Source organism: Sparus aurata, chromosome 1 (genome assembly GCF_900880675.1).
Source record: "Sparus aurata chromosome 1, fSpaAur1.1, whole genome shotgun sequence".
Lineage (NCBI taxonomy): Eukaryota > Metazoa > Chordata > Actinopteri > Spariformes > Sparidae > Sparus > Sparus aurata.
In genome coordinates this window covers 21918439-21939338 of record NC_044187.1, presented here as the reverse complement: position 1 = coordinate 21939338, position 20900 = coordinate 21918439, and the positions used below count along the sequence as shown (strand labels likewise).

The following is a 20900-nucleotide window of genomic DNA, read 5'->3' as shown; positions in this document are numbered from 1 at the left end:
CGTGCAAACTTTACCTTTCTTTTCATAAAAGAAATAAAATGTTCTTCCTAAAGATTCTAAAGAGTTTGTGGTTTATTTTTACTGTGTGCGCGCCGACCGTCAGTCATATACACTAAGCGTGTCTGTGTATATTTGTATAAGTGGAGGAACAGTTCTTGAAGAAGCACCACAGGAAGTGAGCCCCCTTGTCTAACATCTGGTAATGACATTGGCCTAGATACAGCCTTCCTCTACAAGCTCTGCATGTCTGAGGACGGCTCCAGCACCACACAATGCACCTTTTATTTGAAAGCTCAACTCACAATTTTTCTTTTTCCTTTTTCTGTCAACCTGTGGGTAGGATCACCTCATTGTGACCTGCTGTCCGGGCTAGTCATGCCTGAAAGAGAAAAATGAAATGCAGCTGGCTTTAATTCCATTACCTTAAAGGCCAACATCTTGTTCATTCAGCTGAAGTTGGTTTATTTATCGGGAGGAAAACCAGAAGAGGAGGAAAAAGACGTGTTTGTTCGAGAAAAAAAATCTTTGGCTTCAGCTCATACATTTAAGCTTTGTAGAGTCATTATTATGAACTCCACAAATTCCAATATTGATAAATGTAAAATAAAGTCTTGAGCTAATAATGTTGCAGCCATGGGTGATGGAGTATTTCCACTGCTTTTTGGACTTCTTTCAACTCTAAAACATTTTTCATAATACAAATTCCTCTGACTGTAGGTTTACTGTAGGTGTGCATATAGCATATGCACAGAAACTTATTTTGGGACATAACTTTTCACACCTCTTAGAGGAATTGATGCACAAAGCGACACACTGAAAGTGAGGTCTAGCAGTGCCCGACAGGCAGCCTGACAAATTATATAGTTGTTTCCTTTTTGATTTAACCCTCAGTGACCAGAAGACATTTGTATCTACGATAAAAGGTATTCCATGGCACTGCATACATTTGATGTGATTTGTATGGACACAGGTGTTCCTCCAGATGTTGCTTGTATCTGCCAGCACTGTGCCTGCTGACAGAGGTCAACAAGTCTGTGAATCTGTTTCTGGCCCCCAGCTTCCTTCATGCTGTTCAGATCATTCAACAAACTGGACAGGTAGAAGTCATTAGTCATTTGTCATGATGACCACCAAGGACAGTCCCAACCACATGTAGGGTTGTATTACAGATGTACAGCGCCTTTCTCCAGCTGAGCTTTGGGAAAATTCACTGTAGTAAACATTTGTGTATATATATATATATATATATATATATATATATATATATATATATATATATATATATATATTTGATGATTTATTTTTTTATTTTGTACAGTTTATTCAAAATTAGGATACAGATTACACATGAATAGTGTTGTGAAACAATAGTCATGTTCTTATCTAAATATGGGCCCATACTTATTAAATATACACCCAGGGGGCGCCCTTACAGCTCAGTTGGTAGAGTATGCTCCCCATGTAAAGAGAGCCCTTTGCTACATGTCATCCCCTCTCTCTTCCTGTTTCCTGTCACTCTTCACTCACCTTATCAATAAAGCCAGGAACAGCAAAAAGAAAATATTGAGATATATATATGACCAGTAGGCACAATATACCTTTGGTGCATAACATTCACTGGAGTGGACAAATGTATTTTCAGTCACAGAAAAAAGATGTGCAAGAAAAATATGATTCAAATCTGGTTAGAAGTACTACTAACATCTCTGTTTAGCTGATAAATATTGTTTTTTTACCTGTCAGGTTTTCTGAGAATAAGAGGATTTTTTCCAGATCACTATTCCATTGATGTCTGGTTTCCACTGCAGTGGACATTTACACAACTCCTTCAAAACAACATATATCAACACAAATAAAAAGTTATGGACATGAATGATTACTGTGTGTTTAAATAATCCATGCATTTGAAGGGTTCAGTTGAGCTGAATGATAGAAAACAGTCAAGTATGTAAAAGTAAATCACAGAACTGATCCTAGAGCAGTCCAAGAGTGCAGCTTTAATATCAGTCACATGAGGAGCAGGCAGACATAATGACACTTGAGTGAGTGTCCATGTTGGCACCTCAAGGCTCACCACACCTAATTTCTCTGACTGGAACTAAGTGAGGTGCAGAGGTATGGCTCACCTGCGGAATTATTATGATGGTTGATTCAAGACTTGTCATATCATATCAAGGATTTTTCATGTCTGTTGATGGTTCATCATCCCTGTCATTTGTCAGCATGAAATATTGGATCTAATCAGCTGTGAATTGTGGCTTGGGGGCACAACAAAGCTTAAATATCTCTGGCAGCTCATTTCCAAATGATTCAACCTATTCAAGGTGTGTTTTGGGCTAGTATGTGGAAGTGACTGTCTGCGCCTGCAGTGGTACAGTTGACTTTTGGTGCCACCTTGTGGCTGTTATGCAGAACATGGTTTGCTGTATACTGTATAGAGCTGAATTACGTATTTTCCAGAGGAGAGAAAACTTACTGGTGTGTCAGCACCAGCAGAGTCCCCTCAAGCTGCTGTATTGTGGGAGCCATTCAGCAACATGTATGAGGAAAGCTTTACAAGCAGGGTGAGTAGCAGACTGGATTATGGGGCAATTGTGGGACTTTATAGCCGTGTCTCTTGAGCACTATTATGCTTCATTTAAAATCACTTAACAATAGCATTTTTGCTATTTCCAAAAATCTAGTGTTATTTATATTTTATTCACCCTAGGATTAACTTTTACTCACCTTAACGGAATGTAATTTCAACTTGTGACAAAGTGCACATGTAGCGTATGAATCATAGTTGCATTATTCATAACAGATTTGATTGATGTTAAAGCTACAGTTTTTTTGGCACCTCGCCAAAAAACTGGCCTCGCTTTTCTTTCACTCTGAGATATCCTTCGCAATAAAAGCCCCCGCCCTCGGGACGTGTTTCCCTGCCGTCGCTCGTCAACGGAGGCGCGTCCGGCGCAGTGGCGGCGGGCTCTTATTGTGAAGGCGAGAGGAGGACGGCACAATGCTTAGTCACGGTGAGTTACAGCTTTCCCCCCTCCTCCTTCTTCTGTGGCGCACAGCTCAGCGGACTGCTATGGAGGAATTGAACTAGACTACGTGAGTTTATTTTATTACACATGTTCGCTATCAGCTATGATTAATACGACAATGAGGGCACATTTGAAAGCGAGGAGGTAGTCAGCAGCAGGAACATGTAACGATAGCGCTTTGTTAGCATCTTTGTGTGCGGGTCGGCTCGTCGCCGTTACGCTGCTGTCTATTATTAGGAGCCTATTTTGCTGTCAGCTCTATTTCCGAAACGTTTAACTTGTAATTTGCGGTGTGTCCGGCTGTTTGTCATGAGTACGCTGAGTTTACTTTCGTCTCAAGCCAGACAGAGGGGTTTTATCGAGTCTGCTTCACCTGTGTTCTCGGTGCACGCCAGCGCTCGGGTTTATTTTTGATCAAAACAAGCGTAGAAATGATGATCGTTAGTGATCGGAGACCGGAGGTGGAGAAACGGTGCTTTTGTGTGAAAACTGTCAATGTTTGAGAGATGGCGCGGAAATCCAAGTCCGTCTGCGGTTTATGTAAGGACCTGCTCCACTTCTGGGTCATGTTTTGGTACAGCTAGTTCCACTGTTTCACTGCTCGGTGAAGAGTTCAGGATGAGTCACCGAGGAGAGCTCGTGCCAAAACGTACACGAAGCACGTTGAACGTTCGTGTTTGTTTGGGACTCTCGTGGAAGTGTTCAACTTTCAAACAGAGGATCAGTGTGGTTATTGTGCAATCTCTGCTGAGAGGCATCCAGGGATTGCAGGGCCTGGGTCATACTCCCTAAACAGGGGTGCAGGGGATCTGGGGCTACAAGTATTTTCATTGTCGATTACTTTTGCAATCAATGGATCAGCTTGTACAGCCTGACCAATAGTCGACTGTTTGCACAGATATGGATTCTGATATAAGGAGGTGAACAATTCTGATATTGATATATCGGACGATCTACACACCTTTTCCAATGATCCCTCAGATGTGGTTGTAAAAAACAAAGATGTGTAACCAAAGCAGGATATTTGAAAGTTAAGCATAACACATTATCATCTACAATTACATCAGTGCACTGAAACAGTACACTTCACTCTGAATTTAATAACTATAGATTATCCTATACATGTTTTTTTTCTTTCTGCGTTGTAATATCTAAGCCAACACCGATATATCTCGGATTGAGCAATTATGGCCAACCAATATATTGGTCAGGCTCTGGTTGTTTGGTCAAAAATGTTAGAAAATGGTTGAAAAATACTTCAAATGTCTTGTTTTGTCCAAGACATTCAGTTTACTGTCCTTTACCCCTTGTCCATAGGTCAAAAATCCCACTTATACCTGCTAAGATCAGGCTTTTGTATTCAACAGAATGTGCAAACTCTGCATGTACACCTGGGTCAGTTGACTCCATAGTAAACACAGGTTTTTATCACCTCGGCTCGGTTTTGATCTAAATGCTAAATCCCCTGCGCTAGGTGATGATGTTTTATCAACATCCGGTGGTGTGGCGTAAATAAGGAGAAATTTGGGATTTGGTCTGTTCAAGGACGTTTAATTACTTCAATATTTTAGAGGATCGGTGTAAAATGTATAAAGTATATTGACTGATATATCGATATCAGCACATAAAATCGAGTATAAGTCGGGCTCTAATTATTTCCATTATCTGCTGGTGAATCCCTTGAGTAAGCGACTAGCCTTCTGTCGAGCTGAAACCATTAGTCGAGTGACAAGGAGAAATTATCATTTAACTATATCGAATAATAAATGAAGTCATGTTTCGAGCAAAAATGCAAAATTTTGTCTAATTTCTTTCCAGCTTCTTGGTTGTGAGGAACTGCTGCTTTTCTCTACAAAGTTTCTTTCAGCTGATAAATTGACTGATCTTTTCAGCTCTTACGCAGTTATATCAAAAACAAATGAAAATCTCCTTTAGGATAGTTTGGATCACACTTAAGTTACAGTTCTTTGCTTCAGTGATGCAATGTTTGTTCAACTTGCTTCTTTTGCATCTCAAGAGAATCAGTCTGTAACATCATATCTGAACGGCTGCTGTATATATTTATTGCATGAATGACCAGAGATATGTAGCAGATCCAAATGCAGGCTCAGACAGGCTGTTTTTCAGCAAGCAGTTTCTGTCTGCCTTGGAGAGCGAGCGAGTTGAGCAATATGTTCTCCAGTGAAACTATTTTACCAAGAAACCTGGAGGGAAGAGGTCACAGCAGTAAATGGGAATCGCAGTGTAGAACTAACTGCTGGCCGACTGCCCTCATGACTTATGTGTTGGCGTCTGTTGGTAGATAAAAATGCCCAGACAAAATAAATATTTAGTTTGCTTCGTCTTAACTTATTAAAGAACAGGACACAGTAACCTAGAAGTGGAAGCAGCAAGGCTGCATAACCTTGCCTGTGCACTGCGCCTGCTTTTCTTATGTAACTGTGAACACTCACATTGTTACTGAGTAACTCTGACTCTTCCTGATCAGAGAGCACCAGACAGACAATTAGCCACTGTTGACTGCTCTTTGTACTGTATATGTCACTGTTACAGGCAGTTCATGTGCTGAAAAAAAGGTAGATTGACAGAAAGTAGAGGTTTTTATTTTTGCAGCATATTTCTTTCTAATAGTGTGGACACAGCCCGCGTATTCCCAAATGACGTTTTCATTTCCAAAGTCAGTCTGGCTGCCGTCATGGCTGCCATCTCCTGCCTGTTTTATCATCTACTGCTGTGGACTTCTATAGTCATTATCTACTCACCCCATGTTGATGCACATGTCCATGAAACATTCTGGAGCTTCACAGCAGAACAGTGTTGCAGCATTCTCCGAAACAACTGAAGTAGATGGGGACTTGTTTTAAAACAGGGAAAAACTACCAAAGTGTGATAAAGGCCATAAATAATGTAATTTCAGATACATTTCGGAGACTTGGATTTTGCCGGACGAGCTATATGGAGCCATTTTATGTTTTTAATGTTTTTGGGGTTTTTTTACGTTTTAACAGAAGTCCCAACCTACTTCAGTTGTTTAGCAGAATGCTGTTTTGCTATGAAGGTCCAGAAATATTTTGTGGACAATGAAACCTCACCCCATTTTCCATCTATATGAGGGTAAGTAGATGATGACTGAATTTTCATTTTACATGAACGCATCCTTTAAAGGTGAAATTGGCCACTGATTGTGATTTAAAGATAAAAAATAAAAAAATTTAGATTCATAATTACTTGTGTTTGAATGATTGACTGAAAACAACAACAGAGCAAATATGTGTACACTAGCATGCAGAGTGAACCTGGATTTTGTTGGCTGTTGCACAAGTCATCCCCTCTGTTCCAGGCCTCAGCAGGACTGGTCACAGGACAGTAAAAACATAGTCATGCTGGCCAGCTAAATTCAAGCCTAATTTAAGTCACTCTGTCGTCCTTCAAAGCAGACATTACTCCCTCACTGTTCCTTACAAACTCACTTGCATTCACATGTTTTTCATTAGTCCTTTTTTGCTGATATTGCAATGCTTATACATTTGATTTAATGTTTAGATGTGGAAGAAAAAAGTTTGTTAAACTTCTTTTCACAACATGTTTGAGGAATGTCACATTGACTCCTCTTATCAGAGACACCTAGATGAAAGATGAAAGGCCAAACCAGACCAAACTAATTTGCTCCAGGAAGTCTTGCACGGGTGTGAAAGGTATGATGGCAGATATAACACAGGGTCTCTTCTCACTTTGCATGGATAAACTTGCCTGTGTAAATTGAAAGATAGCGACTGGTGCTGTACCAGAAGGAGTTATAATCTGTATGTCATAAACTGTTTCAGTGCCTGAGTAAGGTATGCAGACACTGTATATACGTGCATGCTTGGTGTGTCCCTCTTTTTCCCCTGTTGTCAGCTAAGCCACCAGCTTCCTAGTAAACACAGCAGTGTAAACAAATTCCTAAGCTGGACAACCTCGAGGAAGGCGTCTACGGGGAAAGCCACCCCCTTCCACACCCCCATTCCCAAGAGCGCCAAGTTATACTTATGACACTTCTGGCTCCTAACCTCTCCTGTTTTTTTTCCCCTTTTAGATTCAACACGCCTTCTACTGCCTCATCTACAGTATCTGAGCGTTGCCCACTGAGGGGAGATTTAGTTACTACCTCTTTTTACAAGTGAAGCACCTTCAGGAGAATCTCCAGACAGATCATCCCCTTGACTAGAGACCTCTCCCCTGTCAGGGCTGACAGATCCACCAACACTGTTGACAACACAAACAGGTTGAACTAAAATTCCTTTGAGTCTTTTTACTTTTTCGGTTCCTGCTGACATAAAAACATTCCGTTCTGGGAAGTTAACTCTCAGGCACACCTGAAGGAATCCTGATCGCAAGACATTTCGATTATGTTGGAACTGCAACATGTAAAAGTGACACCAGCAATGACTGGCAGCTCTCATAGAAGTCTTTAGTTATGCCATAATTTGCAATATGGCTGGACTCAAGTACTGAACAGAGCAAGGAAATCCTCATGTCCACATAAATCAGACTTGAATGTGAAGATTTCTGCAAAGCCACCTGTCAAGTTTCAGTTCAAACTCCCCTTGTGCAAGGATGCCCCTTAACGCTGCCCACTGTTCTTGAGAAAGAGAGTTAGGAGGAGGAGAACAGGTAGGAAATGACAGAGTGCCTGACAGAATGCAAAGCGCTGGTGACTCCATCCACGGACAATGGCCACCGCGTCTTCAGCTACACACTAGAGAGCCACACGGCAGCTGCCTTCGCCATCATGAACGAGCTGCGTCTGGAGCGGCAACTGTGCGACGTCACACTGCGTGTGCGCTACAAAGACCTGGAGGCGGTCGACTTTGTGGCTCACAAGGTGGTGCTGGCGTCCTCGTCGCCAGTTTTCAGGGCCATGTTCACCAACGGCCTGAAGGAGTGTGGTATGGAGATGGTGTCCATCGAGGGGATTCATCCCAGGGTGAGTCAAAGTCGTCATCTTTTCTTTACAGAAATGTTTCCTTCATTGATTTGTCTCAACATTTCACTCATGGACCATCGGCACACTATCTGCTATATTGCTTTCCTGCACAAATCCTAATTTTTTTTATTTTACAGTACTCAAGAATTATATAACCACTGTCCATCAGTCAAAATATCTTATTACTTTTAATGTAATGTTAAAATGTTAAATTTACATGAAATTGTTAAAGGTACAACATAGGGGTGGGCGATATATATCGTTTGCGATAATATCGTGGGGTGCAAATTTCCATTATCGAGTATTTAAATTACTTCGCCAAAAATATTGAAATGCACCCGGAAACTCCTCACATCCACTTAATACACGGTGCAGCATCGCTCTCTGCAGCATGGCAGGATTCAGTCACACACTAGTGGGCCTACGTGATCACATGACCTCTCGCTAGCATCCTCCTTGCAACAGTTTAGCAGCGCGTCGTGATGGCAGAGAGAAAATGCAGGCGCCTCCAGTCCCTGAAGCTACTGGTACTTCAGATGATTGTTGTGTCCGCTTGTTAGCTAGCGCCAAGCTAGGAACGGTCGCTACTTTCAAGTTAAAAGCCCCCCGCTAAGAACCCAGTTCTAAACTCCGATGGGGTGCAATGTAACACTCTTATTTTGAAGACAAATTCTTTGTCACTGTTCACAGCCAAACTTCGAGCTTCACGTCACGTCACATGTTTGCACCAACCCCAGAGGTGGCTTTTGGAAAAGGAGGAATATTTTAGAATGACAGGGCACTCAGGACCGCCCTAACCTTGGAGCAAATGTGCCGCCTTTTCTATCTAAAAAGGGCTATGGACAGACTGGTGTTTTTGGCTCATAATCTGAAGTAGCCTAATCAGTGAACCGCCTAGAATGTTATTTGTTCAAAGTTCTGCAAAGTGTCTGGCATCTGTCCATAGCTGTAATAATACTGGGTATTTTTTCTATCTTAGAATTGTGGATTTTTTTCAACATTAATGTCATTTGTTTACAAATCTCTATATTTTTGTACAATATTTGAGAAAACCCTTAATGAAGCTTTTTAGCAAATGTCTTTTTTGGATTTTTTTGTTGTTGTACAATCCTGGATGGAACTTGAAGTTAGTCATTTGTTTAATAAGGCCATAAGAAAGACTTGATGATGCGCAATAATTCTCAAAATATGCATAGAGCACTTGGTTACAAATGCTACTGTTTTTATTTTATGATATGCTCTTTACCTGACAATTTACCTGACAGCTGAATGTTTACAGAATTCAATATTCCTACATTGTAGTTCAGTTATTGAGTTCAAAAGTACAAAAATGGAGAGTCTTTCTTTTATTTGTACGTAAAATAAAGTGTTTTCCTTAAAGTTGAAACCTGTTCAACTTTTCACACCGCTGGGCACTTGGAAAAAGATTTTTTGAGAGCCCTCAGCGCTAAAAACGTGTTTGGTTGACACAAGCCCTAACCCAGACAATTCCAATCACATTTTAAAGGATATCGACTGATTATCGTTATCACCAAAATCCCCCAAAATATCGAGATATTGTTTTTTGCCCATATCGCCAACCCATGGTACAACAACATATAATGTTGTAGTAAAGATGTGTTTAAGTTGCTCTTTAAAAGTTAAGCTCTTACGCTGTGCAGTTTGTGTTAACAGTGATAAGTACAGTAAAACTGACCTCTTTTGTTTCCACTGGATGTTTGCTAAGCTTGTGCAGATAAATACACAGGAAAATATTTTTTTTTCTTGTTCACAAGATGCCAGTCTCTGTCCTGTATGGAAAGAAATGTATAGGCACACAAATAAATGCCACCATAACCTTTTCTATCCTATTAATACTCTCTCCTGTGCTATGTTTTGCCTTATCCTAACCCTCCCCTCTTCACCTCTGCCCCTCTCCCTCTTCTCTACCTCAACCTTCGCCCTTATCTTTCACCCATTCAGGTCATGGACCGACTGATAGAGTTTGCCTACACGGCCAGCATCTCCGTAGGTGAGAAGTGTGTAATTCACGTGATGAATGGCGCCGTCATGTACCAAATCGATAGTGTGGTCAAGGCCTGCTGCGATTTCCTCGTGCAGCAGCTCGACCCCAGCAACGCCATCGGCATTGCCAACTTTGCTGAGCAGATTGGTTGCACAGAACTGCACCAGAAGGCCCGCGAATACATCTACATGAACTTCAGCCAGGTAAAGCTGAAGCTGAGTTTCTGATATTTGGTCTGTAAACATAAATAATTTTGTTTGTTTCGTCTATAGATCAAATTTTGACCTTTGTTGTCTGTTGAGTGTGCAGGCACTTCTCCAAATCCAAGATTCAAAAAGTTGCAAGTTCAGCTAAGACGTTTTTATTTTCACCAGCGACTCTTTTGCCATGTTTAGACTATTAAAGGTGCAATATGTAAGAATTGGCAACGTGTTGATTTAATACACAAAACTGATGAATGGATTTGGAATTGAAATCGTAATATCCCCTAGTAGATAAAGACAGTAATGTGATGAGAGAGACAAGGGGGCTTTAACTTACAATAAAGGTTCCCAGTTGTGGGACATTGTAGTTTTGTGGTATGCATTTCAACCATATGGGTCCCTGGAAGTCCCATACACGACGTATTTAAAGGTCTGTAGTCACAAGCATCACAAGATGAAACTTGTTGTTATGGACAGTATTTGCATCAGTCGGGTTGCTGTGTAATTGTGTAATTAGTGGCTGTTGCTCGCTGTAAGAGTCCAGCGAGTCAGAAAAACAATTATTGGGTTCATATAATTTGAGGGCAACATAATGTAGAAACTGGCATTTTGTGCGATTTTGGCACCCCCCAACAGTTTCTCAGTGCAAAACTACTGTTATAAATACAAATCACAGGTCTGTAACAATTTATCAGACATAATGTAGGTGCTGACTACAACCAAATCTCATAACGTCATAACAATGTTACGTGTTGAAAACTTGTATATGAAAGTAAACATGTATGTAACGTTGTGATCCTACCCTCTCACTGAATTTACATAGTGCAGAACAGGGTTTCCCCCAGAAAAGCTTGCTAAGCCTGGTGGTAGGTTGGAAGGGCGGCCCACCGGCGGCGAACCATGTTTTTTTTGTGACAGGGGCCTGACACGGGCCAGCAACTGACTGATGGCAGTGCCCTATAGGTAACAGTTTCATGACGTAGTAGAATTTAGAGTGGTTCCAGCTGCCTTGCATTAAATCAATGTTAAAAGTTAATTGGTGTGTGTGTGTGTGTGTCTGGTATTATATACATATGAAATATGGCATAGATAGATGATATAGGGCAATACGAGACAATACGAGACATTATAATATAAAATGCAATATGATTTAGTCTGATGTAGTGTGAAGAGATAATGTGAGATATGATAATGTAATACAGGGCAAAACGAGACATTATAATATATCATGATGTAATATAGCACAGTATGATATATGATAACATAATATATGTGAACATAACCCTAATGTAATCCAATATATCATGACAATGACTATCATAAGACTAATTATTGCAATTATAAATAATAATTTATATTACGATGATAATAATATATTGCAGTGAGGGTTAACGCTAAATTTAATAGCAGCGTTTTATGACTAAACCACTGTGAAATTGGCGCACTGCAGCAGATGACAAGCTAACTTCCATACCCGTGGCTCAGCCAACGTTGCGCCGCTGCACTCCTGGTCAACAGGTGAACCAGCAGGCTCAACGTCTCCGCTTTTTTGGCCTTTTCTTTGTGACATCCCATTACGTTCAATCACAAGTAGCCTTGTTTGCGTGTAGTGACAGTAGCAGTGGTTTGTCGGATGTTGGGTAATGAAAAAGACACCTGACCTTCAGACCCGCTATGTTGACCATAAGATGTCACCATTGTGCTTTCAACTTTGTTACTGATGTATACAAACCTATTTTGAATAAATAGATAAACGATGCTTAGCCTGGCGGTGGGAAATTTAAGCCTGGCGGGCCAAGGCTGTTACTGTATTTTTAAGGTAAAGTTCTAATGTTGCTTTTATGTAATGCAAATGTAAGTGCAAGTGTTAACTCCTGAAACAGAGACCTGTTTTGAATCTTAACTGAAAAAGAAACAGAACCCTCATATTTATAGTAATTGTGCAAAGGGGTTTTATGTGTGAGTAAAAGCTGTTTCCTTTGCTCCACTGTGGTTTCTGCTGGTTTACTTTTCTGCAACAGACCAGCAAACTGGTCCTGTGGCTTTGTGGGAAGATTGTCAAGAATGCAAGCTCTGAGTCATTATGAGGTTTTACTTGTGTTAGGAGCATACCTGTATGCAAATGTAAAAGAACAATGCATCACAAAAGAATTGAAACGAAGCTCAATTTTGATCCTAGATGAGCAGATAAAATAGTCAGACCAGAGACGCTCGCTGAGTCACAGATGTGTCATGGCACATCTGTCAGTCATTCAGTCTTTCACATATTTTGTGCCTTCCTTTACAAAAATTATAAATAAATGAAGGTCTTTCCATACACTTCTATGAAACAAATAAGGGAAATGTAAATGCAAAGATCATTTTTCTAAAACAATTTAGTATTTCCTAATTTAAAGTTGGAAATAGTGTCATGTTTAATTACATAGAGGCCTCTGTAAATTTGCTTGAAATGAACTACAACTCTCTTGGCTGGAAACCACATTTCCTTGGTAGTAGCTCTGTGTGTTCGTCTAAATAGACCTTATCTTGTGACTGTATTGTCTTTCAAATTATCTTAACATCTGACTTAGATGTGACATTGTCACACAAGGACATGATTTTCTTCCTGACATGATTTTGGTGATCTCATGATGAATAGACACTTGTATATGCTTTACTTTGGATTCCTTTTCTCAGGTCAGCACTTGTTTGATAGAAACTTTTTAAAGTTTTTGTCCCTGCTCATATTCCTAGGTGGCGACCCAGGAGGAGTTCTTCAACTTGTCTCACTGCCAGCTGGTCACCCTCATCAGCCGCGATGAGCTCAATGTGCGCTGTGAGTCTGAAGTCTTCCAGGCATGTGTGGCCTGGGTGCGCTACGACCGAGATAACAGACGACCGTACGTCCAGGCCTTACTCCAGGCTGTCCGCTGCCATTCCCTCACCCCCAACTTCCTGCAGGCCCAGCTCCAGTCTCTGGACTGGGACCCGCAATGTAAAGACTACCTGGCCCAGATCTTCCAGGACCTCACCCTCCACAAACCCACCAAAGTCATCTCTTGCCGAACACCCAAGGTGCCGCAGCTCATCTACACAGCGGGGGGTTATTTCCGTCAGTCTCTCAGCTACCTGGAGGCGTATAATCCCTGCACAGGAGCCTGGCTGAGGCTAGCTGACCTGCAGGTGCCCCGTAGTGGCCTCGCAGCCTGTGTGATCAGTGGGCTTTTCTATGCTGTTGGTGGAAGAAACAACGCACCTGATGGCAACATGGACTCAAATGCATTGGACTGCTACAATCCCATGAACAACTGCTGGCTGCCGTGTGCACCGATGAGTGTACCCAGGAACCGAATTGGAGTCGGTGTCATCGATGGCATGATATATGCAGTTGGTGGATCTCATGGGTGCATTCATCACAATAGTGTTGAGAGGTAAGAAAATGGAACTTTTAATGGAATAGGTTGGGGTTATTTTACATTTATATTTTCTTTAAAAATTCCCCATAAAAGACAAAAGCCAATGTTGAATTTCCAGCCACCTCCTTTTCCTAACAATGCATTTGTGTCAGGTTGTTTTAAAAGCGGATTGAATGGAGATTTATTCTATCATCAATATGTCTGTGTTTCTGTGGGTTGCCATTGTGTATTGATTCAGTAATGAATAAGCAATAGGATATGTGACTCAGGTTGAGCTTATGCTCTGGTCTGTTTACTGTATTTAGTCAATGAATGTCCCATGAGCAGGAACCAAGCAGCTTCCTGGAAATTAACTGGAACTGTTCAACTTCCTGAAATACGTCTTTAGTTTGCACAAAGCCTCAATGAGGAAGTTTTAATCTACGCGGAACTGTTTCTTGTGTTATAAAAATAAATAGTCAATAATGTTGTGGCTCAAAATACAATATCAAAGGGGTTTTTTTCTCAACAAACCAACCCTTCAGCTGTCACACACATGACCTATAACTCACAGCTGGAAAACTGTTTTTCGTTCGTTTTCTTTTCAACTGTTGGTCTAGACAGTGAGGCAGCAGCAACATCAATTTTAATGATCAATAAAATGCTGGAGGATGTAGAGCCCCATCAACATGTCCCCAACAAGTGTTTGATACATTTATCCTGCTCTCTAGGCAAGACTCAAACACATACAGGGACCTCTGGCACAGTTTCTGACCTGACAGGCCGTCTGTCATACAGCCAAATACGTAAATTCATGTAATTCAAGGTTGAAGTTTTACTCAAACCTTGACTTTGGCTCTCAGATGATGCAGACTCGGAGCAGTGACAAATGGCAAATATTAACCAGGCACACCAATAAGAATGTGAAGAAGAACCTCTTAGAACTGCCTGAATGCTCATATAATAACTCAGAATAAAAGATGTGACTTGAGTGTGGTAGAATCACAGACTACAGATGGATAAGTGCAACAAAGGCGCAGTGTTCAATTCCTAGTAACAGGCCCTTTGTTTTAGTTGTGGATCCCAGGACACAAAATTAGCCATGTTGCGGTTTTGTACTTATTGTACTTGCATTCCCTACCTGTTGGCTTGGTGTCTGCGCAAAGAGAGATGAAACCAGCTGACTCCCGGTGGCAGCTGTAAAGAGGCAGCTGATGGCACCATGCGTCACAGGAAACATGTTTCTGACACACATTAACTGAGCATAAGGAATATGGTTTTCATAATTGGGACAATGTGAGCAATTCATCTTAGCAATGGAGTAATGACATTAAAATTAATCAATATGTGTTTTTATTGTTCTTTAGATATGATCCAGAAAGGGACCAGTGGCAGCTGGTAGCCCCCATGCTGACTCGGCGTATAGGTGTGGGTGTTGCTGTCATCAACCGGCTGCTCTACGCTGTGGGCGGGTTCGACGGGGCCAACCGGCTCAGCTCCTGTGAATGCTACAACCCTGAGAGGGACGAGTGGAAGACCATGGCCGCCATGAACACCGTGCGCTCCGGAGCTGGTAAGGAAGAGACAGAAAGCTGCTCTCTAATGAAAAAGTTATCAGAATGGAACATTTATTGCAAGTTTCTATCCATGTGTTTAAAAGATAAATGCAAGGCCTTCCCGATTTGTGCTATTGAGATGAAAAGGCAGATGTGGGTGGCTAAGAGTAGTGTCGTCACAATACTGACATTTCTTCATAATACCTTGAAAAATATAGACATTCAACACCATGGGGAAAAATGGACACGACATAGAGGGCAAACAGTTTTTGATTTTTGATAAAAGATAAATATAGCATTCCTACAACATGAAAATGAGATACATCTTACAGAAGAAAGGCTAATAAACATTAAATATCGCACTTCTTTTGAGAAAGATTTGTTTGTCAAAACACATGCCATAAAACTGCGATGTCACTCATTTGATTGTAACTGGAAAACTTTGCATATTGTACCACAGAACTATCTCAAAAAGGTTTAAAAAACATTCAGAAAAAAAAATCAGTTGTATAGTAGTCCAAAATACTGAGCCCCGGACAAAAAAATATTGAGTCCCAGTTTTAGCCATTCTGTTGCCTTCATCATACAGTAGAAGCATTACCTGTAGTTCGCATGCAGGTGTTAGTAGCAGCAGAGCAGGAAAATGTCTTTGTATATATCCTTAACTGCATGAATGAGCTGATGTTAAAATATTCAGATTCATCTGATATTTTGACAGTAAATATGTATCAATGTACATTTTTTTAACACAAAGAAAGCCAAAACAAAGTATTCAAGTTAGTCTTTTAGTATTGTGTATGTGCATCATAAAGCGTGTTTTTACAAATCCTTCACAATATCTGTGGAAATAACCAGTAACTGAAGAAGGGCAGAAATCTGCTTATTTAAAACTTCAGTGCCCATCAGATATTTTTCGTACTCTGCTTAATGCTTGCTGGATGTTCTACTTTCTGCCCATAGCTACTGTAGACAAAATAATCTAACACAAGTATAAACTGACATCTGACCCTTTCAGGTGTGTGCCCACTGGGGAATCAGATATTTGTGATGGGTGGCTACGATGGCACCAACCAGCTGAACACAGTGGAGCGCTATGATGTGGAAACTGATACGTGGAGCTTTGCTGCCTCCATGAGGCACCGGCGCAGTGCTCTGGGAGTCACTGCATTACACGGACGCATCTATGTAATGGGTGAGTAAAGTAAAAAGTAATTTATATATTACATTCTAAGTACTCTTTGGTTTAACTGTCAGGGGTTTTTTTATTTAATTTTTTATTTAATTTACAATTGCAGTCACTAGCATGTTTGTTTGTGGCAAACTGACTGTATTTTTTTTTTTTTTTTTCAGTTAAATTTTATAAGATAACGATGTGCTCATGAAATATGACGATTTATTTATTCAGTGGAGCAAGCTTGTTGGTTTTAGCTGGCACTTAACTGTACAAGAGAACCTGTGTAAATAAGACAAGAATGGTGAAATTCATGACCCAATAGTCTCCTTTAAATCCTAAAATCAATCTTTTAATCTGGCCGTGCCTTCTCCTGTAGATGTGTTTTACAGGGTCCAAAACTAACACCCACCAAGCACCAGATGCAGGTAGATTTTCCATTTAGCGAGTAAATCTTTAAAGGCGAGTGAATGTTTGTACAGAAGCAGTTATGTATTTTAAAAAAAACCTCAAGGGCATTTTGGTGTCATTTAAGGACGCGCTGCTTCTCTCGTCTGCTGTCTGTCTGTTGGAGTTTCACACACACACACACACACAGCACAGGGATGAGGACGTCATGGTGCTTTCAGGTGCACCTCACAAATCTACATTGTTTTTGGATGGTGAAATGTGTGGCTGCAGGGACTGCTTTGTGCATTCAAGTGCAACTTGTAAACTCAGAAACCAAGAACTACAAAGGTTGTTTAAAATGGAAGAGTTACTATTTTTTCTTATTTTCCTTTCTTAAAATGCACAGGCCTATCATGTTATTGTTCCTTGACTGCAACATTTCTAATAACTAGATGCTTCACAATTTTGATAAGGTTTCAGGTTAGAGGGTACCTTTTACAATTTACAGCATTGACAGTATCTCATATCCTAGCAAAACTGGTTTTGTTGCTGAAATATCCCCAACTGAATTGATATGAATGGGTTTTCAAATCAGATTTGACCTTGTCAATCAGAATCGAATGGAATTGGCAAATCAGGTGCAATACTCGGCTGTAGTGGTTCTGCCGCATTTTAATCCTTTTTTATATATTTGTAACATGTTCATCATGATTCTGACGATGTTCTGCTTATCCCTATATTTTAAGAAAACAGTACTCAGAACAAAATGTCAACAATATGTTCACAGGAGGTTACGATGGCAGTACTTTCCTGGACAGTGTGGAGTGCTACGACCCGGAGAAAGACACCTGGGCGGAGGTGACACACATGACATCAGGGCGGAGCGGCGTGGGCGTGGCTGTTACCATGGAGCCTTGCCAGAAAGAACTGCCACAGTGTCAAAAGTCTGACAGGGAGAGTGGTGCTTCGTCACCAGCCTATCAGTCCAACAACTCTGGTTTTAGCTCTCACCACAATCAGGGGCACGGCGGGCCCTATGGTAAAACCACATGAGGCTCATCAATAGACCCTGTCAGACACGCACATCCACAGACGAGCACCCCATAACTCAACTCTGTCTTCCTAAATCGAAATAAACACCCTCACGACTGATTAGAGACAGAGGTGAGCTAAAACACCATGTGCTGCCTCACTGATTCTAGAGTTCACTTGATAGGAATAAGTAAAAAAAAAAAAAATCAGTAACAGTTTATTTTGAAAGTGCAGTGTCGATACCCATCTGCAATGTGACAAAATGAATCTGTATAACTGAACTACAGTCTAGGCATTTGATTGATATGTTTGTGGTAAAGCCGAGAGACCTCAGTCCATCTGTGTGTTCAGATCTGGTATTTGAAGTCGTCAGTCGGACCATCATCTCCCAGGTTTGAGCTGTGGGAGGAAAGGGCTGCGTACTAGAAAGGGCCATTTGCTGGTTCAAAGAGTCATCAGGGGCTCTTTATACTTCAAACATAGCCCGTTTAAAAGTAAAATCTAGGAAGAGGGGAGACAAAAGATTAAAATGATCCCATTTTGTAAAAAATCAACAAACAAAAAAAGTTTTTTTGTTTTTTTTTGTTTTTGTTTTTTTTAAGTAGCAATTGTCAACATAGGCAGTAAAGTTTAAAGTGCCATTAACATTGCCCATGGGCATTACTGTCATCAGTATATTGTCTTAAGGTGCTTTGATCGAAAGGCGCCGACAGTCACTGTGTGATGTGTAGAAACTGATGAAGTGAACCAAGACGGCCACAAGATGAAGCTCCTACATGACAGTGGGCCTCATGCAAGAACATTTTCCCCATTTTCATCATGTGTTTGCAATTAATGTACTTTCAGTTGACCAAATGATGAGTCAAGTAATCGTTGCAGCTCTAATGGAGTTAGAACCAAAAAGACAAAGTAGATGTCTAAAATGAGAGGCAGCAGCAAAGGGAGCATGACACTAAAGGTGATGGAAGTAAAATAATCAGTTTATAAAGCAGGTGACGGTACCTGCTTAAAGACACTGTTGGAGAGTTTTCCGAGCAACTGCTTGATCTAATTTTTTTTACTAGAAATTATGGCAGTTAAATCTCAAGAAAAACTGCTTTAAATAACATCTCAGTAAATCTGAGGCTTAAGGCCTTTTCACATCCAGTCCGTTATTTTCTTATGCGTTTTTTTTATTCCGTTGTCCAATAAAAATGTTTATTTAATGCACAGAAACCTTGCAAACCTTGAGTCTGATGCATTAATTATTCTATTAAAAATACGAGACAAAATAAAGTCGTGAAGCAGTGGATTACTTTGTGGTTATCTCACTTCTTAAAGAGCAAGAATAGTCCATCCAATATTGGAAACAAGACCAGCAAAGGGGAGTTTTACCTGCTGATAAAGGAGCTGCATACTTATCCTGATTGCTTCCAGGTGTATTTCTGGATGTCACTGGTCCAGTTTGATACACTGCTAGCTAGAATTGAACACATTAAAAAGAAGAACACCGATTCCCGCCTACCAGTTGATCCTCCCGCTGGCAGTATAGACGCACATCGTGTCAGGACAGGATGGGGGGAAAAAAAAGCAGAAAACCTTTTCCAAAAAAAAATTGTATGATGGATGACCGACAGACGAGGTCTGTTTATTTTTATGCAGCAATCCTGAACAAAAAATAATACTTGGTGTGGAGGAATTTTATAAAGTGGACTAAATGTAATTTTTTTTTTTTTCGCCATATAATTAAATTCAGATAAAGCCACTAAAAATCTTATGTGTATGACTAAGCGACAGACGTGGAACACCCCTGACTTTTGTTCGTACATATTAAAATATTACAACTGGTGATGGCCCCTAGCTCTCATAAAATGTGATGATGGTTCTTGCATGAGGCCCAGAGCCTCAAAACTCAAGTGCTGGTACAAGAGAAGCAGGACCTTAAAGTTACTGCATAATAGCAATTGTGACTTTCCACTAATAGCTACTGGTAGGTTCATTTAATGTGAATTTTTCAGAAAGGTGTTGGTTGTTGTGAGGCAATCAGAGAGTCTGGTCCTGTATAATTGGTATGTGTAGTGCCAAGAGGGTGACTGTGTTTAGAGGAAATGGAACACTGTAGCATTTAAAAACCTTTGACTCAAACATCTCACTGAATGTGTTTTTATAAAAACACTAATTAACACAATGGACGACCTCCCCTTAGAGTTGACTTTTAGTTTTTTCACTTCCTTAGAAACAGAAATGGCCGTGTTTGTGCATTAGTGTTCAGATATTGTACGCTAATGACAGAAACTTGCTTCAAGAAGAGTATTTGTAACAGCAATTTAAGCTACAAAGGTTTTTAAGTGATGTTTTGTACATTGATATGAAGTCTTGTACAGAATTTCAGAGCTCACTTTTTTTATTTATTTGTTCAGATCCTTTGGTTTTCTCGTTTCCTCTAAACTAACATCAGCTTTGTATTGAATTGGACTCTGGTGTTGTGTTTTTGAATAACTAGCATGCATTGTAACTTAATAGGAATGCCTGTTAATGCTCATTTTGGATGTTTGTAAAACATTTGCTTCACTTCGAAAGGGACTCTTTTTTTTCCTGTTTGTCAGTAGTTGGAATGGAAATTAGAATATTTAAGGTCTGCTTTGTACATTTTTCCAGCAAAAAAAATACCCTGTACAATAATACATTGTAAAGTAAAATATATGTTTATTGTACTGCTGCCTTCATGTAATGCTTTGTTAGTTCAAATCTGTAGACGTCTTTTAGTCATTTTATCTGAAGTTTGAGGGTTTCAAACCAGCAGTGGCCACCAGAGGGAGCTAAAGATCGTCTCACCAAACCCTCGCTGTTTATTGAATCATATATTATCATATTTAACATGAACAACTCAGTGTTACCAGTGGAGGTTTCACCATAGATGCCAACAGGCCAAGTCACATATTTTCTTGATCTTTATTTCATCTTCCTGTCAGTCTGAACCTGTGTCAAATGTACCATTAATCGACCACCCATGAGTACTGCCAACACATCTCACTTCCTCACTAAACCTGGCAGGTGGATGAGATAGACCATTATTATATTATCCAAGAGGAAAACTTCCCTGATTATCTGGGTTCACAGGAGGCTCAAGACGTAATCCTGCCAAACACAGAAAGACCGCAGCGGCCCTCAACAAAGGAAATATCCTCAGCTAAA

General features: G+C 40.4%; 1 protein-coding gene across 1 annotated transcript; it reads left to right on the top strand.

Annotated features, from left to right (window-relative positions):
- The first annotated feature begins 2992 nt into the window (after positions 1–2992).
- Positions 2993–20419, top strand: keap1b (kelch-like ECH-associated protein 1b). Its single transcript, XM_030418752.1, has 7 exons — positions 2993–3096; positions 7105–7995; positions 9958–10203; positions 12937–13613; positions 14945–15150; positions 16149–16325; positions 17482–20419. Exons 2-7 carry the CDS (start codon positions 7690–7692, stop codon positions 17745–17747), a joined length of 1878 nt encoding a protein of 625 aa, XP_030274612.1. The 5' UTR covers positions 2993–3096; positions 7105–7689; the 3' UTR covers positions 17748–20419.
- Positions 20420–20900: the final 481 nt, after the last annotated feature.

Bases quoted from the DNA above. Each gene is read 5' to 3' on its own strand.
- keap1b (XM_030418752.1), top strand. From the start codon at position 7,690: ATGACAGAGTGCCTGACAGAATGCAAAGCGCTGGTGACTCCATCCACG. The intron at 10,204-12,936 runs GTAAAGCTGAAG...TCATATTCCTAG, and splicing joins TCTACATGAACTTCAGCCAG to GTGGCGACCCAGGAGGAGTT. The intron at 15,151-16,148 runs GTAAGGAAGAGA...TGACCCTTTCAG, and splicing joins CACCGTGCGCTCCGGAGCTG to GTGTGTGCCCACTGGGGAAT.